General features: G+C 55.2%; 2 protein-coding genes across 2 annotated transcripts; one reads left to right on the forward strand and one right to left on the reverse strand.

The window, feature by feature from the left end:
- The first annotated feature begins 2,324 nt into the window (after positions 1–2,324).
- Positions 2,325–5,654, forward strand: Lypd3 (LY6/PLAUR domain containing 3). The gene is made up of 5 exons (XM_090322866.1): positions 2,325–2,494; positions 2,911–3,042; positions 3,701–3,871; positions 4,254–4,415; positions 5,137–5,654. Exons 1-5 carry the CDS (start codon positions 2,404–2,406, stop codon positions 5,652–5,654), a joined length of 1,074 nt encoding a protein of 357 aa, XP_090178992.1. The 5' UTR covers positions 2,325–2,403.
- Positions 5,655–12,758: 7,104 nt separating this feature from the next.
- Tex101 (testis expressed 101) lies at positions 12,759–17,944 on the reverse strand. Its single transcript, XM_090322893.1, has 6 exons — positions 17,782–17,944; positions 16,261–16,359; positions 15,112–15,249; positions 14,812–14,997; positions 13,206–13,334; positions 12,759–13,112 (listed from the first exon to the last, which is right to left on the reverse strand). The coding sequence occupies exons 2-6, from the start codon at positions 16,319–16,321 to the stop codon at positions 12,889–12,891; spliced, it is 738 nt and encodes a 245-aa protein (XP_090179019.1). The 5' UTR covers positions 16,322–16,359; positions 17,782–17,944; the 3' UTR covers positions 12,759–12,888.
- Between the last annotated feature and the right edge of the window lie 932 nt (positions 17,945–18,876).

Genomic DNA, 18,876 nt, shown 5'->3' on the forward strand with positions numbered 1-18,876 from the left:
TAAATGCAGATAAGAGTCTCATAGGGACTTTTCTGCCCAGGCTGGCTTTTAACCCTGATCCTCAGATCTCAGCCTCCTGAATAGGATGGGTGTGAGCACGGGTGCCTGGCTTCTTTGTCGTGTTTTGTCTTTGAATGTGTGTTTTGTTAGTGCAGGATGGGGTGATGGGGATTAGAACCCCAGATCAAGAGTGGTCTCACCTCTCCACTCCGGGACAGCTCCTTTCCCCCTTGGCTTCCTGTCCTGGCTCTGTGGACAGCCACTGTCACTTCTGTTTTGGCAAGTCTTTTCCAGAGTCTCTGCAGAGAAGCTGGACGAGCTGGGGCTGGGGTAGAGAGGTGTGAACACTGGGTCCCAGCTTCACCTGGCAAAAATTAATGCTTAATAAATACAAACTCGCTGTGTTCTCTGGTCCGGGGCCAGAAGCAGGTCAGCGCCCAGCATCTATGCAGGCCCAAGCACGAGCTCTCCACCCTGGGCCCCTCCCTCCCAGAACACTGGGCTAGTTCTTCCTGTCTGGCGAGTCAGGGTTCCTCCCTGAAACTCTCACGCTGCTGGGGCCTCCTGTTCCCCAGACAAGACCAGGGTATCACTCTGTCTGCCACACTGGCTCCTCAATATGCCCCTCAGAAAGAAGGGCACAGAGGGGTTCAGGGCCATTTGAGCAAAGGGGTGTCTGCGACTCAGAGAGGGCAATGCACCTGGCTGGGATCACACAGCAAGAAGGAGGCTGAGGCAGGAGGATTGGGAGGTGGAGGCCAACTTAGACTACCAAGACTCCATCTCAAAACAAAATGATGACGAGGAACATAGGAATAGTGATAATAGGGTAGACTTTGAAGCATCACAGAGGTGAAGACACTTCTGAGGGGGTCACACAACAAACTAGACTTTGGCAGGGAGACAGGGTGACTTTATAAGAAGTCATTCACTTTCGCTGTCCCAGCCTTCACTGCAGGACAAGGGATCCCACGTAGGTGACTGCAGTGTTTGTCATAGTTGGGAACCCCGATGTCTGACAAGAGTCTGGGGTGTAGATTCCTTTATGAATGCAGCTGCTGTTTTCCTGCTTTCAGACACCGAATCAGCCAGGGCAAGCTGACTGCCACTTCCCTTGCTGTTGGCACAACTTGAATTAAGAATGTCTTCCTTCTCTGGGTCTTAGTTTTCCTCACCTGAGAAATGGGTATTTTCTCTCCTCCTGGAATGGGAATTCAAGAGCAGATGGCTTGTCCAAGGGCCAATACCATGTCTGGCACAAAGCAGAAGCTCAAGAAATGGAACAATCAGTAACTAATACTCATCATCATAGTAGTCTCTTTAAACCAACATTCTGCTTTTATAGCACCTACAAGTATCTAGAGCAATTTACAAGGGCTTCACTTTCGCCTTCATAGCAGCTTTACTAGGTAGACACTGTTAAGAATCCCTCTTTTAGCTGGGCACGGGTGGCTACTCGGAGGCAGAGATCTAAGGATCACCATTCTAAATCAGCTGGACAGGAAAGATCTTGAGACTCTTATCTCTTAATTAACCACCAAAAATCCAGACGTGGAGCTGTGGCTTATGTGGTAGAGTGCCAGCCTTGGGTGAGAAAGCTAAGGGACAGCTCCCACCCAGTCTTGAGTTCAAGCTCCTGTACAGGCACAAAAACAAACCAACTAACCCACAAAGTGAGTCTGTTCGTGCTCTCAATTGACCTGGACCGAGTTGGAGGGCCCCCACCTGTGTCAGAGTTGGTCCCGGGTCTCTTCTCAGGGTTTGTCTCTGTCTAACTCTTCTGTCCAGGTTCCCCTTTCTCCTCTGGGGACCCCTTGAGCTCCAGCCACGCTGTTCCCCTCTCTGGATGGTCACCACACTGTCCTGCACCCACCTTGCACTAGTTCTGGAAGAAACCTGAGGTCCTACCTAGGGTCCCCTCCCCTAGTGCCACTGCGGCCATCCTTGGGGCCCCCAGCTCATCCAGCCCCCCACCTCCATTTCCCTGGAGACTGCACTAGCTTGGTTATTGGGTTCGGTGCTGTCCCTTAGTCCAGCACCCCCGTCCCCCACCCCCAGGGCCTGGTGCCCTCTGTACTTGAATGCGGCTGATCCATGGGGAACCCCTGCCTCTCTCTTTGGGGGTTCCCACACACAGACTTTCTCCGGGAAGACTTCCCAGAGACTTTCAAGAGAGTTGCCTGCGGCGCTTTCTCCCCTTGGCACCCGCGCAGGGGCCGCGCGCCCCGGGGTGACGCACGCAGGGCGGGCGCAGGCCCGCACCCACTGCGGACGCTGACTTTGTCTGGTTGGGCAAGGCTAAGGTTGCCCCGGGGGTAGGTTACTCATCCCGGGTTCAGGTAAGAGGGCCCCGGTTGGAAGGTGGCACACCCAGAGGGGACGCTGAGGAGGAAGGACGCAGCCATGCTCGCCGCCAGGAGGGCACCGGGCCGGGCCGAGACCGGAGCCGCAGCCTGCTGGCTGCCGCTGCTGCTGCTGCTGCTACCGAACCAAGGTGAGTCTGCGGCCAGGGGAGACGTGGGGGGCTCCTAGGGCTGAGGTGTCCCCACTGCCTACTCAGAAATACGGGGGGCGCAGTGATCCGGCTGTGGGGAAGGGGGGCCGAGCCCTCACATCTGGAGCCCAGGACGACGGGACAGAGCCCGGTCTGGCTCAAGGGGGCCATGAGTGCCCCCCCTCTCCCTTCCCCATCCTGCGCAGACAGCTGTGCGAAGGGGTGGGTCCTCTCCGTCCTGAGATGAGGAGCTCGGTGGCAGGGCCCCCGTCCCCCCCCCGGGCCGGCACACGGGGGTCCCCTGCAGCCCTGCCGCGGGGCCTGGGAGGGCGCGGGCAGGTCTGCCTCCCCTGGGTGGGGGTGGCTCTGCCGACCTCGGGATCCGGACTCAGGACGGCCTGGCCCGGGACCCCCAGGCGCGCAGGCCCTGGAGTGCTACAGCTGCGTGCAGAGGGCGGACGACGGCTGCGCCCCGCACAGGATGAAGACGGTGCAGTGCTCGCCAGGCGTGGAAGTGTGCACCGAGGCCGTGGGGGCGGTGGAGACCAGTGAGTGTGAACCCTGGGGCTCCCCCAGCGCGGCCTTGCCTCCTCAGAGGCTTCTATGATCCCGGTTACAACCGTCCAAAAGATCAAAGTGGGGGGACAGCATCGCTCCCAGCCCGACCCCGGCGCTCCAGCTCCCCGATCCTCCTCTGACACCCCCAGATTCCGCTAGCCAGGGGGCTGAGGCTCAGGCCTCTGTAGAGCCCCCCCTTGTATCCAAGGACACCCCCACCTCTGACCCTGCACCCGCTTTTGTTTTTTGTGGTGGTACTGGGGCTTGAACTCGGGGGTCGATAAAGGCCCGCGGGACTTGTCTGCCTGGGTGGGTTTTGAACTGGCTTGCTGAGTAGCTAAGATTAATTAGCACCCGGTGTCCAGCACCTTCTCTTGGCCAGTTTCTTGGTAGTTGTCTCTGGGTTGCTCCCAGTCTCACTTTTAGCTTTGATTCTGTCCTCGTTTGTCTGTCTGTCCCCCCTTCCCCCCCCCCGCGCTCCTGTCTTTGCTCCTCGTTGCTCTCTGATCTTCTGAGACGCCCCCCCCCCCCCAAGTCCCTAACAGGGTCCCGGGATTCTGTTCCGAGGCCCCGCCCCCGGAGGCCCCGCCCCCGGAGGCCCCGCCCCTCCGGCTAGCCCTCCCTAACCCCGCCCCTCCCGCTTGGCAGTCCACGGGCAGTTCTCGGTGGCAGTGAGGGGCTGCGGCTCGGGACTCCCCGGCAAGAATGACCGCGGACTGGACCTTCACGGGCTCCTGGCCTTCATCCAGCTGCAGCAGTGCGCCCAGGACCGATGCAACGACAAGCTCAACCTCACCTCCCGCGGGCTGAACCCCGCAGGTCCGCCTCGGGTAGCTGTGGGGGCGGGGCTGGCGGTAGGGGGCGGAGCCACAGGGCAGTTCGATTGTACAGGGGCGTGGCCACGAGCTAGAGGGCGGGGAAACCCAGTAGACCACGCCCCGTGGGTAGCAGGGGGCGGGGCCCATGTGCGGGGGCCCTGAGCACTGTTCCCGAGCTTTTCTGCTCAAGGCTGGAGCTCCACCCGGGCCACTCGTGTCCCGCGCCTGGAATTTTGCTGCTCACTGGAGATAGAGGTCTCCAGTCGAGTCTGGGCTGGCTTCCCACCCGTGATCCTCGGATCTCAGCTTCCCGAGTAGCTGGGATTACCCGCATGTGCTACCGGAGCCCCGTTGACCTTTTCCTGGCGCCGTCCTCCTGGCAGGCAACGAGAGCGCCTCCGAGCCCAACGGGGCCGAGTGCTACAGCTGTGTGGGGCTCAGCCGGGAGCAGTGCCGGGGCTCGGCGCCGCCCGTCGTGAGCTGCTTCAACGCCAGCGACCGCGCCTACACCGGCTGCTTCGACGGCAACGTCACCTTGACTGCAGGTGAGCAGACCCGAGCTGCCATCCTTCCCTGCACGTGGCCGGGGTGGGGGTGGGGGATTCCCAGGCGCCGCCCCACCTCCGACGCAGTTGAGGACTGCGCTGGAGTCCAGGTGCCTGTCATGTCCTGGAGCATCATGGGAAATGTAGCCTCTTAGCATCTATCCCAGGAAGCCGGTGACATCCTGTGCCCGCGTCCTGAGCCCCTGGGGAGGTGGGACCTGTAGTCCCTCCCCTCCCCCGCCCCGCCCCTCCCCCGCCCCTCCCCTTTCTATCTGTACCAGTCCTGGGGCTTGGGCTCAGGCCCTGACTGTCCCTGAGTTTTTTTCACTCAAGGCTGGCGCTCTACCACTTGAGCCACAGCTCCACTCCTGGCTTTTTGTTGGGGACAGAAAGTCCCACAAACTTTCTTACCCAGGTTGGCTTTGATCCTCGGCTGTGGTTCTGATTTTAAATGTGGAGGAGGCTGGTCGGTCCTGGGGCTCGGGGTGGGGGGCGGGGTCCCCGTCCCAGTCGAGCCCCTGTAGTGCAGGCTGCTCTCGCTGCACCGTGTGGGAAGCGGGGTCCCCCCCCCCGAGGAAGAGTGCGATGGCACTGCAGCGTGCCCCCGAGGTGATCAACGCTGGGGTCTTAACGGATGCCGAGTCCGGTCCAGCCCGGGGGCCCCCGCTTGCCCCGCTTCCCCCGGGCTGCCCCAGCCGACCCGGCGCGTGTCCTCCCGCAGCGAACGTGACGGTGTCGCTGCCGGTGCGGGGCTGCGTCCAGGACGAGGGCTGCACGCGGGACGGGGTGACGGGCCCCGGCTTCACCCTCAGCGGCTCCTGCTGCCAGGGCCCCCGCTGCAACGCCGACCTCCGCAACAAGACCTACTTCTCCTCCCGCTTCCCGCCCCTGGTCCGGCTGCCCGCCTCCGCCCCGGCCGCCCCCGCCGCCCCCACGCGGGGCGCGGCCGCCTCCGCGCGCCCCACCCCCGCCCCCGCCGCCCCCTCCACCGCCCCCGCCACCAAACCCGCCCCCACCCCCGCCCCCGCCGCGGCCAGCCGGCCTCCTCCCCTAGCCGCAGAGCCCGACGTGGCCCCGGAGAAGGACCGGAGCCTGGCGGGCGGGGCCGCGGGCCACCAGGACCGCAGCAACGCGGAGCAGCGCCCCGGGGCCCCGACCCCGCCGAGCAAAGGCTCCGGAGCCGCCCAGGCCGGCTTGGCGACCCTCCTGGTGGCCGTGGCGGCTGGCGTCCTCCTGTGACTTTCCTCCGGGGGAGCCCCTCTCGCGTGCTGATCCCCGCGGCCTCGGGGAGCGCTGCGCCCCCGCCCCCCACCGGACGGGGCTGGCCCCGCCCCCCCGCTCCCTCCCCGCCCCCCAGGCTCCCAGCTTGGGCTGCGCTGGTTTGCAGCCTTGGGCAGTAAAACTCCTGACAGTTGTACATAGGCTAACGGCGGGGAGGGGTCTTAGCTCTTGGGGTTCGCCCGGGACAGAGTCGAGGAAGAGCGGGGTCCCTCCCTGGGGAGCCTGGGGAAGAGCTGGGGGAGGGGCGTGGCCTGGGGTGGGCGTGGCTAGCGCGGGCCCCGCCCCTCCACCTGGGTGGGCTCCTGAGCTCCGCCCTCCTCCCCGGGCTGCGACCCTGCCCGGCTCAGGCGCAGAAAGACTTCAATAAAGTTTCTTTACTTTGTATAGTGCCTTGAAGTGTGCGGGTTGTTGTGCCCTGAGATGTCCTGTTTTCACTCAAGGCTGGCGCTCTACCACCTGAGCCACAGCTCCACTCCCAGTTTTGTGTGTGGTTCATTGGAGATAAAAGTCCCAGGGACTTTTCTGTCCCTGCTGGCTTTGAACCTTCGTCAGAGGATTGTGGCCAGGATTATAGGAATGAGCCAGTGGCACCCTGTTACTCCTCTCCTCTCTCCTCTCCTTTCCTCTTCCTTCCTTTTGCAGTTCCTAGGGCTTGAACTCAGAGCCTAGGTACTGTCCTTGAACCTCTTTGTACTCAAGGCTCTTGGTGCTCTACCACTTAAGTCACAGCATCACTTGTGCCTTCCCTTTCCTTTCCTTTTTCCCCTTCTTTCATGATCAGGTTTGAATTCAGGCACTTAAAAGCCTTTTACTAGGTTGGCACTCTACGGCTTGAGCCACACCTCAGCCTTTTTGCTTTGGTTATTTTTCATACAGTCTTGAGTTTTTACAAGTGGTTGACCTTAGACTTGGAACCTTGACCCTCCTACCTATGGCCTCCTGTGAAGGTGGAATGAAAAACGTGCCGACGTGCCCAACTTTTTGATTGAGAGGAGATTTGATAAGTGTGTGTGTGTGTGTGTGTGTGTGTGTGTGTGTGTGATGTGGCTTGAACTCGGCCTGGGCACTGTCCCTGAGCTCTTCAGCTCAAAGCTACCACCCTCTCCTTGAGCCAAGTCCCACTTCACGTTTTCTAGAGGTTAATTGGAGATAAGAGTCTCAGGTCCTTTTGCGCCCAAGCTGGCGCAGATCTCAGCTTCTAGAATAGCTAGGATTGCAGGCCTGAGCCACCATGCCCGGCTGAGATTAGATAACATTTTACCTACATGGGCCTTAAACCGTGACCTTCCTGGGTTCCACTTCAGGAGTCTCTGGGATTACAAGTGTAAGCCATTATGCTTGTTTTCCTTTCATATTTTTCTTTTTTGTTTTTACCAGTCCTGGGACTTGAACTAAGGGCCTAAGCACTGCTCTTGTGCTTTCTCGGGGCTAGAGCTCTACCACTTGAGCCACTGTACCACTTCCTGCTTTTTCTGTGTATGTGGTACTGAGGAATCGAATCCGTGTTTTCATGCATGCTAGGCAAGCATTCTACCACTAGTCCAAACTCCAGGCCCCTGTTTTTTTTGTTTGTTTGTTTTGTTTTTGTAATTTGCCAGTTGTCGTGGAGATTGAACTCAGGGCCTGGGCACTGTCCTTGGACACTTTTTGCTTAAAGCTAGAATTCTATCATTTGAGCCACAGCACCACTTTCAGCTTTTTCTATGTATGTGGTATCAAAGAATTGAACCCAGAGCTTTGTGCATGTGAGGCAAGCATTCTACCACACGGCTACGCTCCCAGCTGTGGTTTTGGTTTTTAATGCTGGTCCTGGGGCTTGAATTTAGGGCCTGGGTGCTGTCCCTGAGCTTTATTGTTCAAGGCTACTTCTCTACCATTTAAGCCACAGAATGAAATCTGACTTTTTGCTGGTTCATTGTAGAGTCCCATCAACTTTCCTGTTTGGGTTGGCTTTGAACTGAGATCGCCAGATCTGAGCCTCCTGAGCAGCTAGGATGATGGTGTGAGCCACCGACACCCAGCTATTTCTTTACTCTTACTCCTGCAACTTACTTTGCTGTGTCATATTAACAACTTATAAAACCGTATTTCACATTATTAGTAGTAGTGGTGAGACTGGGGATTGAACTCAGGGCCCCAATTTGCTAGGCGTATGCTCTACCACGTGTCCTATACCACCGCCTTTTTTGTCTTTAGTTGCTTTTTTCAGATAGGCTCTTCCGTTAATATTTCCAGTGAGAGCTTCAGACCACGATCCTCCCATCTCCGCCTCCTGAGGAGCTGGGGTTACAGGTACTCATCACCAGCTGCATTATGAATAATAGCTTCTGCTATAAAAAATGCTTGCACTAGCCTGGTGTAGTGGTTCATGCCTATGACCCTAGCTACTCAGGAGGCTGAGATCTGAGGTTCAAAGCCAGCCCAGGCACTAAAGGACCTGAGACTCGCATCTCTAATTAACCTCTAGAAAACAGGAAGTGGGGCTTGGCTTAAGGGTATCGTGGTAGCCTTGAGCTGAAGAGCTCAGGGACAGCGCCCAGGCCAAGTTCAAGCCCCATGACCCACCAAAAAAAAAAAAAGTGCTTACACTATAGAGTTGAAGTGGTAATAAGAAAAGACAATCTGCATGTGTTCAGTACAGGTGCATTTTTCCCCCCAAAGATTTTCCATCTGTGGTTGATTGAGTCCTCAGATGTGGAACTTGTGGTTCTAGCGGATGGGCTGTATTTACTCCTGTAAAGGTGACCAGTCTTGCTCATGCCTGTCATCCTAGCTATGCAGGAGGCTGAGATCTGAGGATTGCATTTCAAAGCCAGCTCTGGCAGAAAACTCTATGAGGCTCTCATCTCCAGTGAACCACCAGGAAACCCTAAGTGACTATGGTTGAAATGGTAGAGCAGCAGCCTTGAGTGAAAAAGCTAAGAGTCAAAGCAGCCAGGTCCTGAGTTCCAGCCCCAGGACCAGCACACACACACACACACACACACACACACACACACACACACACACAGGATCTTCTCAGTTGGATGGTGAATTGCTGCAGCATCATAGAAGGAAAAATGACAAATCTCTCCCTAGACTTGTTTTTCTGTCCCAGGTTTGGGCTTTGAGATGCATACGAGGAAAAACAGATTTCACCATCAGGCAGGCCTGGTTGGGGACAAGATGGGGTGGACCTGCTGAAACTGGTCTTGCAGGTTCCTCTTCTTCCTAGGTGTGGTGTGTGTGTGTGTGTGTGTGTGTGTGTGTGTGTGTGTGTGTGGTAATGAAAGGCTTAATTTTAATTACCTGAACAATGCAGGAATAACTTTCCACTGCACAATAATTTTAAAAAGAAAGAAATGGAGATCCCATTTTTCTAGCCATGGCTGTCACACAATCTCACTGCTCTCCCCTCTCTCTTTCTCTTTCTCTCTCTCTCTCTCTGATCGTGGGACTTGAACTCTGGCCCCGGATGCTGTCCCTGAGCTCTTCAGCTCAAGGCTACCACCCTACCCCTTGAGCCACAGCACCACTTCCGGTTTTCTAGTGGTTCATTGGAGATAAGAGTCTCACAGGCTTTCGTGCCGGGCTGGCTTTGAACTACAGTCTTCACATCTCAGCCTCCTGAGGAGTTAGGAATACAGGCATGAGCCACCTTGCCCTGCATTAATCTTTTTGATTAATTTTGCTGCCCCCGTAGCTTTTTCACTCAATGCTGGTGCTCTACCAGTCTAGCCATAGCTTCACTTCTGGATTTTTGCTGGTCAATTGGAATTAAGAGTGTCACATCTTTTCCTGCTCAAGCTGGTTTTGAACCTTGATCTTCACAATGACTGGCGACAGACAGGAGTCTCCGGTGCCCTGGCGTGTTTTCATCGCCCTCTGGTGGCCTGAAGGAACATTGCCGGCTGAGTATTTGCGCTCAGTTCTCAGACTGTCTCACTATTAGCGCTGTGTGGCTGCTTCGCCAAATTCAGCCAAGTCGGAACTCAGTTAAATCCTAACTGAGCCAAATCCTGCTGCACACGTGCCAGAGCCTGCAAGGGGGGTGTGGTGCGTCCCTGGGTGGAGAATGGGTCAGGGCCCATCTGGGAGAGAACTTTGGCACTGGTACTTTTGTAACCCAGTGTGGAGTTTGCTGGAGGGTCAGATCTTCAGGTCATTCACTTTGTAAAATTTGGTCAGCAGGGACTTAATAACAATCAGCCATTTCTATTTGCTCTACAAGCTTCTCCTCTCTCTCTCTCTCTCTCTCTCTCTCTCTCTCTCTCTCTCTCTCTCACACACACACACACACACACACACACACACACACACAGTGTTCGGATGTAAGGGGTCAGGCTTATACAATAGAAACACTCAATTGTAGGCAAATGTCAGCAGAATGCTGGTGCATGTATCAAAACAAAAACTTTTTTTCCTTGGCCAGTCCTGGGGCTTGAACTCAGGGCGTAAGTACTGTCTTGGGCTTATCTCAAGTGCTGTACCACTTAAGCCACAGCACCACGTCTGACTTTTTCTATGTATGGACTACTGAGGAATTGAACCCAGGTCTTCGTGCATGCCAGACAAGCACTCTACCACTAGGCCATACTCCAGGCCCCTCAGAACACAAACTTTTGATACCTCTGCAGAATGGCCTGGCTCCATGCTTTCACCGACAATGAGTCAGAGATGAAGTCATAGTTTGACTGGGCAGGTCAGGCTCAGCACAAAGCCATGTCCTCCACTGTTTGCAGAATGGTTTGTTTTTCCTAAGTCCACCCCCCCCACTCTTGTTATATAGCTCTAATGAGATTCATATTCCTGCCTTTGCCTCTAGAATGTTGGGGTCAAGGTATGTGCTACAAATAAATTCAGTCTACCTGCATAGCTGTCTATTGGTCTGTCTGTCTACTATCTATGTACATACCGACCTGTATCTATGATGTAACTATATTTGTTAATATATCATTTACCTATATATCATCTGTCAACTGTTACTGATAATTACCTATTTTCTATGTACTTATTTATTTACCTACTGCTTATTATCTTAGAAATTACACACCTATTTATGTTTTTCTGGATTTTTGCCTTTATTTTTTCGCCCATTCTGGGCTTGAACTTAGGGCCTGGGTACTGTCCTGGGCTTTTTCAAGGCTACTACTCTACCACTTGAGCCAAAGCACCACTTCCGACTTTTTCTTTTTTTCTATGTTTGTGTTTTTGTAAGTCATGTGGCTTGAATTTGGCCTGGGTGTTGTCCCTGAGCTTTTCAGCTCAAGGCTACCACCCTTCCCTTGAGCCAAGCCCCACTTCCCATTTTCTAGAGGTTAATTGGAGGTAAGAGTCTCACATCCTTTTGCGCCCAGGGCTGGCTTTGAACCTTGATCCTCAGATCTCAGCCTCCTGAGTAGCTAGGATTACAGGCGTGAGCCACCTCACTCAGCTAACTTCCCACTTTTTCTGTGTATGTGATACAGGGCTTTGTGTATGCTAGGCAAGCACTCTACCAGTAGGTCACACTCCCTGCCCGACTTATTTATTTTTTGTCAGTTGTTGGGCTTGAATTCAAGGCCTGAGTGCTGTCCCTGACATCTTTCATTCAAGGCTAGTGCTCTGCTACTTTGAGCCATAGTGCCACTTTTCTGGTGGTTAACTGGAGAGAAAAGTCTCACAGACTTTCTGCCCAAGCTAGCTTTGAACCACATTCCCCATATCTCTGTCTCCTGAGTAGTTAGAATGACAGGTGTCAATCACCAGTGCCTAACTTGAATGTTTGCTTGTAGTACAGTGTTGATTTGTAAATTAAGATGTTAGCTGGGTTCCTGTCATCCTGGCTACTCAGGAGGCTGAGATTTGAGGACTGCAGTTCAAAGCTAGCACAAAAGTCTGTACCAGTGGTAGAATGCTCGCCTAGTACGTACAAAGCCCTAGGTTTGATTCCTCAGTACCACATACACACAAAATGCCAGAAGTGGTGCTGTGGTTCAAGTGTCAGGACACCAAAAAGTGTCCAGGAATAGTGCCCAGGCCCTGAGTTCAAGCCCCAGGACTGGCCAAAAAAAAAGTCTGTGAGTGGGCCGGGAGTTTGGCCTAGTGGTAGAGTGCTTCTCTAGCATACATGAAAGGTCGGGTTCAATTTTTCAGGACCACATGCATAAAAAAGGCCAGAAATGGTGCTGTGGCTCAAGTGGCAGGATACTAGCTTTGAGAAAGCACAAGAACAGTACTCAGGCCACAAGTTTAAGCCCCAGGACTGGCAAAAAAAAAGTCTGTGAGACTCGTATTTTCAATTAACCATCAGAAAACCAGTAGAGCACTAGCCTTGAGCTGAAGAGCTCAAGGACAATGTGCAGGACCAGAGTTCAAGCCCCATGAATGAAAAAAAGAAAGAGAAAGAAAGAAAGAGAGAGAGAGAGAGAGAAAAGAAAAGAGAGAGAGAGAAAAGAAAAAAAGAGAGAGAGAGAGAGAGAGAGAGAGAGAGAGAGAGAGAGAGAGAGAGGAAAAGAGATGTTGCTGAGAGCTGTGCTGACTTTCCCGAAGGGTTTGTGTGGTCTGCAGAGCTGCAGGCTGGGACCTCACCCCCGTGCAGGCCGGGCAGGGAGCAGCCACCATGCATGGGGGAGCAGTGTTGGAGAGCCAGAGCTATAATTATTTCCATTTTATGAGCAAGGGAAATTCAGAGGTTTGCACAAGCCAGTTTTCCAGGAAAGCTGGCAGCTTGTAAAAATAACCAGACCAGATGGTTCTAGAACCTCCCAGAGCAGAAGCTGCTGGCTGAGTTGTCTGGCGGCAGCAGGTGAGGCAGCCCGGGTGCACCACAGAAGGCTATGCAGAGGGGCTGGTGTCCGGGAGGTGGGAGAGACTCAGGTTTTGTTTCGTTGTTTTACAGGGTCTGTGGCACTGTCCTTGAGCTCTTTTTGCTTAAAGCTAGGGCTCTACCACTTTGAGCCACAGCTCCACTTCTGGGACTTTCCTGCCCAGGCTGGCATTGAACCTCATAGCTCAGACTCTTGAGTAGCTAGGATGACAGGCGTGAGCCACCATGCCCACTCCACTTCTGGTCTTGAGGCATGCACACAAATCATAGGCAACTTTTATTGGACATGTTAGATCCATACAGCGGGGCTTTCTCCTGTCCAGTGTGCCCGTCCCCGGGCTGGGCAGCGGTCAGAGGCACTCAGTGGGGACAGACATGTCCAGCCCCAGTGCTTGGGACACCTCCTCAGAGAAGGTGAGCCAGCGGCCCCAGAAATGGTGTGAGCAGCTGTAACCCCTGCACCGGAAGGCACAGACACGAGGCCCTACTTTCAGCCCTTCTTTGCAGGAAAGTGGGATGCGGGCATACTTCTGACACGGCCATGGGTCCTATCATAGTGAACCCGCTCATCAGCTCGCAGTGAGTCATGCTTGAACAGCCTCTGACCTCCACAGGCGAGTCAATGCCTTCTGTGGAACGAGAAAGGGATGGGAGACACAGGTGTCAGGGAGTTACAGGGGAATCCTGAGGGGCGGGGCCATCCGACACGCTTGTCACTTTACCTCCAGTGAACCTGATTCTCCCGGAGTAGCATCCATTTATACCGCGGGGACAAGGCAGAGAAGAAACGTTGAGACAGGATCCCAGAGCCACACAAGTGGGACAGTGGATGCTTGAGGACAAATTGGAGACTGGAGGGAACGAGAGCAAGAGAGCCAAGTCCTGTCTCACTGCTTTCTCTCCCCCATGTCTGTCTCACTCCACACAGCGCCCCATCCACCCCTGGCTCCCGGTCTCCTGCCAGACGCGCTCCTCCATAGCGCGTCCTGCCTCAATGTGAGATGGAGGGCTGACAAGGTACCTTCTAGCACCAGCGTCTCCCAGGAAAAAGACACGTGAGCGGCCTGTGTGCAAAGTCCAACCGCAAAGGAATGAAGAAACACCTTGAGAGAATGTGCTAAATATTTTGAAAGACATGAAATCTGGGTGGCACAGGCGGGTGGAGGCAGGTGGATGATGTAAAAATGGGGTGGAGTGGGAGGAAGCGAGCACTTGGCAAGGACAAAGGCTGGAGAATGTGAGCCTGTCTAGGATCCCAAGAGCAATTAAGCTGCAGGGTGGAAAGCTGGAGGTATGGCCCAAGGGGAAGAGCACCTGCTCGGCAAGCATGAGGCTCCGAGTCTAAACCTCGGTACCACAAAGTAAGAAAAGTAAAACAAGCGGGGAGCAGTGGCTTAGGCCTGTAATCCTCGCTGTTAGGCCAAATCCCCGGTCCCCCTGTAGTGCTAGGCACAGGTGGCTGGGGCTGTCATCCTCACTCCACAGGAGGCTGACATCTGAAGATTGTGGTTCAAAAGCCAGCCTGGGCAGGAAAGTCTGTGAGACACTTATGTCCAGTTAACCACTAGAGAGCTAGAAGTGGTGCTGTGACCCACATGATAAGAGTGTTAACCTTGAGCAAAAAAAAGGTTGGGGTGTGTGTGTGTGTGTGTGTGTGTGTGTGTGTGTGTGTGTGTAAGTTTAGCCTAGTGGCAGAGTGCTTGCCTAGCATGCACAAAGACCGGGGTTCGATTCCTTGGTACCACATACATAGAAGAAAGCCAGAAGTGGTGCTGAGGCTCAAGTGGTAGAGCTTGTAGCCTTCAGAACGCCCAAGGACAGTGCCCAGGCCCTGAGTTCAAGCCCCAGGACTGGCAAAAAAAAAAAAAAAAAAGCTAATGGACATAGGCCCTAAGTTCAAGCCCCATGACTGACAAAAATTTTTTAAAAACTAAATGTAGTATGTTATATATCTCATACTATCTCCATTGTTAAAGTTTCTCAATATTAGTCCAATAAATGAGGGAAAAAAACAGGGCCAGAACTGGAGGTGTGTCTGAAATGGTAAACTCTTGGCCATGTTCAAAACCTGGTATTGGCACTATGAAAATAGCTTAAAAACAAGCAAACGAACAAAAACCAAGTAAATAAAAAGAAGCTCTGACAACTCTTTGCTCTGAGCAGTCCTTTTTAAGACTCCAAAGGAAATAATTTAGAACAGGACAGGTCATCAGCTGCAGGTGGTTTTGGGTGTATGTGTGTGGAGGGGGTCCCAAGCAAGAACACAAAGAAGAAATTTCAGTGTCCTTGGCATTTCCCTTAGCACTTATCTCCCACCTTCTAGGATGCCTGGAATCTCCTCTTGTGGTTTCCAAATCTGGGACAAATCCTTTATGTCATTGCACATGGAAATATTGCAGTAGTTGCTATAGGAGACTACAATCAGGCCAGAGAATTCAGAGTTCTGGATATAAGTCACAGCTTTGGATCCTTCAGAGATACAGCCCTTAGTAGCCAAAATAGCTATTCTGGAGCCTGTGAGGAGAGAGGAAGGAGGGAGGGAGGGAGGGAGGGAGGGGGATCTGCTTGGCCTGGGAAGGGGAAACTACATGATACCCTCCAACCCCTCAACTGCCCAGCCTCATTTACCTGATTTGATCATCACTACTGTTTCTTGGCAAAGCAATTGCTTGTCACTACAAGTCTCAATCCTGTCTGCAAACCAGGTCACTGGAAAGTTTTCCACAGTCCTCAGCTTACCCACATGACAATTCAGATCATTGGCCACTAGGGGAAAAAGTAAAGATAAGCACTTGACCTTTTGGTGTGTGGCAAAAGGCACACTTTTTTTAAAAAGTGCCAGCCCTGGGGCTTGAACTCAGGGCCTGGGCACTGTCCTGGAGCTTTCTCAAGTCTAGCACTGTACCACTTGAGCCAGAGCATCACTTCCACCTTTTGTGTATGTGGCTCTGAGGAACTGAACCCAGGGCTTCATGCGTGCTAGGTGAGTACTCTACAATTAGGCCACACTCCAGGCCCTTGGACTGGCTTTTAACTGTGATTCTCAGATCTCAGCCTCCTGAGTAGCTAGGATTACAAAGTGTGTGCCACCAGGGCCTGCCTTCTTCCTCCCCCCACCTTTTTTTTTTTTACTATTTGTCCAAGACCAGGATTCAAACTTGCTCTCTGATGCTTGTGTTTGTTCTTTGGCTGGCACTCTACCACCTGAGAGATGTCTCCAACTTTCTTATTTCTTTCCTTCCTCCCTTCCTTCCTTTTTTTTTTTTTTTGTGGGTCCTGGGGTTGGGCTCAGGCCTGAGCACTGTCCTTGGACTTTCTCAAGGCTAGAGCTCTACCACTTGAGCCTCAGCACCACTTCCGGCTTTTTTCTATATATGTGGTACTGAGGAATCGAATCTGGGTCTTCGTGCATGCTAGGCAAGCACTCTACCACTAGGCCAAACTCCCAGCCCTGTTTCTTTCTTTCTTTTTTTTTTTTTTTTTTTTTTTAAGTTTTATTTTATTTATTTATTTTTTTTGCCAGTCCTGTGCTTGAGCTCAGGGCCTGAGCACTGTCCTTGGACTTTCTCAAGGCTAGAGCTCTACCACTTGAGCCTCAGCACCACTTCCGGCTTTTTTCTATGTATGTGGTACCGAGGAATCGAACCCTGGTCTTCATGCATGCTAGGCAAGCACTTTAACCACTAGGCCAAACTCCCGGCCCTGTTTCTTTCTTTTTTAAAAATCATAATCCGTCCTCTGTGGCCCAGCTGCTTCCTCCACATCCTATGCACACACCTGTCAAGGAGGATCTTAGCAGGAAGAGAAACAGTAGATAGTGGATATGGGAGCTTTCCATGGCTTCTTGCAGAGAGATTAGAAAGAGCTGAGCAGGATCTGTGATTCGATGAAGCAAAGGTAACGATTTAGCCCAGATTTAGTACTGAAAATCTAGGCTTCCAGTGAATGCTGGCTTTAGGGTAGATTGTACTGTACATTAGCCCAAGGTTCCTAAGTGAAGTCTGACTCTAAATAACTCCTACAACACGGTGACAAGCTTCGGTGTTCTCCAACTCAACAACCTATTCCATAAGGCCAAGAAATCCAGCAACTTAATACTCTTCCCACTTCTGCATACATGAGGTGAGGCTGAAAGACCCCTTTCTCTCAGACCCAGCAGTCAGTTTTCAATTGCTTCTCAAGGTCCCAGCATCTCACTCAGAGTCTCAGCTTCTTAGCCCATCCCTGCATGACACCCGAGATTCTGAGAGCCCAGACCTGTCCTTCTAGGGACCTGGTTTCTTTTCCCAAAGTACTCATGATGGGGTGGGGGGAGTGGGGGATGGAAAGTTAAGAGGCCGGGCTCCTCTCAGACCCAGGAATCAAGGCAGCTGGCTCTTTCTTCCGCACACCTAGGATTTCAGGTCCTTTCAGACCCAGGGATCCAAGTCCAGACTCCTTCCTTAGGACCAGGGGTCCAGACCCCAGACTCCTCCCTCAGACCCAGGAGTCCAGGCCCAGCCTCCTCCCTCAGACCCAGGGGTCCAGGCCCGGCCTCCTCCCTCAGACCCAGGGTCCAGACCCAGCCTCCTCCCTCAGACCCAGGAGTCCAGGCCCAGCCTCCTCCCTCATAACCAGGGTCCAGGCCCAGCCTCCTCCCTCAGACCCAGGGGTCCAGACCCAGCCTCCTCCCTCAGACCCAGGAGTCCAGGCCCAGCCTCCTCCCTCATAACCAGGGTCCAGGCCCAGCCTCCTCCCTCACACCCAGGAGTCCAGGCCCAGCCTCCTCCTTCAGACCCAGGGTCCAGACCCAACCTCCTCCCTCAGACCCAGGGGTCCAGGCCTGGCCTCCTCCCTCAGACCCAGGGGTCCAGGCCCGGCCTCCTCCCTCAGACCCAGGGTCCAGGCCCGGCCTCCTCCCTCAGACCCAGGGTCCAGACCCGGCCTCCTCCCTCAGACCCAGGGGTCCAGGCCCGGCCTCCTCCCTCAGACCCAGGAGTCCAGACCCAGCCTCCTCCCTCAGACCCAGGAGTCCAGGCCCAGCCTCCTCCCTCATAACCAGGGTCCAGGCCCAGCCTCCTCCCTCAGACCCAGGGTCCAGGCCCGGCCTCCTCCCTCAGACCCAGGAGTCCAGGCCCGGCCTCCTCCCTCAGACCCAGGGTCCAGGCCCGGCCTCCTCCCTCAGACCCAGGGTCCAGACCCAGCCTCCTCCCTCAGACCCAGGAGTCCAGGCCCAGCCTCCTCCCTCAGACCCAGGGGTCCAAGGCCCAGACTCCCCTCTCAGACCCAGAGATTCGCTTCTCCCGCGCGCCCCTTTACGCAGCGGCGTTCTCGCAGGCTGCCAAATGACCTCACCGAACCCCACAGTTCCGCAGGCCTCACGCAGAATGTTCTGGAGCCTTTTCCCGCCCTGCGGCTGGAGGAGGCACGGAGGGCGGGGCCATCCGCCGCCAGAGGCGACACTCGAAGTCCTATTGGCTCTCGCCAAAGATGTTTCAGCCAATGAGCTTGGAGAGGCGCTGCGTCTGATTGGCTCCCGCGAAGCCAATGGCTGGCTAGCAGCGCATGCGCAGCAGAGTCAAACGGGCGCCGGTGGCTCTGCCAGTCATCCCAGCCGCGCAGGAGGCCGAGATCTGAGGACCGCGGTTCAAAGCCAGCCCAGGCAGGGAAGCCCGAGAGACTCCTGTCCAGGGAAGAAACAGAACAGCAGTGAACGCTTCACCAGGAGCGGGTGCTGCAGGGAGTCCAGGGCGGAGCAGGGCCTGCGGCGGGCCTGGGGGAAGGGCCTGCCTGCCCGATCCCCCCCTGCCTGCCCGATCCCCCCCCTGCCTGCCCGATCCCCCCCTGCCTGCCCGTTCCCCCCCCTGCCTGCCCGTTCCCCCCCTGCCTGCCCGATCCCCCCCTGCCTGCCTGATCCCCCCACTGCCTGCCCGATCCCCCCACTGCCTGCCCGATCACCCCCCTGCCTGCCCGATCCCCCCCTGCCTGCCCGATCCCCCCCTGCCTGCCCGATCCCCCCCCTGCCTGCCCGATCCCCCCCTGCCTGCCCGATCCCCCCACTGCCTGCCCGATCCCCCCACTGCCTGCCCGATCACCCCCCTGCCTGCCCGATCCCCCCCTGCCTGCCCGTTCCCCCCCCTGCCTGCCCGTTCCCCCCCTGCCTGCCCGATCCCCCCCTGCCTGCCCGATCCCCCCACTGCCTGCCCGATCCCCCCACTGCCTGCCCGATCACCCCCCTGCCTGCCCGATCCCCCCCTGCCTGCCCGATCCCCCCACTGCCTGCCCGATCACCACCCTGCCTGCCCGATCCCCCCCTGCCTGCCCGATCCCCCCACTGCCTGCCCGATCACCACCCTGCCTGCCCGATCACCCCCCTGCCTGCCCGATCCCCCCCTGCCTGCCCGATCCCCCCCT

The sequence above is a fragment of the Megascapheus bottae genome, chromosome 31 (genome assembly GCF_031878675.1).
Source record: "Megascapheus bottae isolate mThoBot1 chromosome 31, mThoBot2.hap1, whole genome shotgun sequence".
NCBI classification, from domain to species: Eukaryota; Metazoa; Chordata; class Mammalia; order Rodentia; family Geomyidae; genus Megascapheus; species Megascapheus bottae.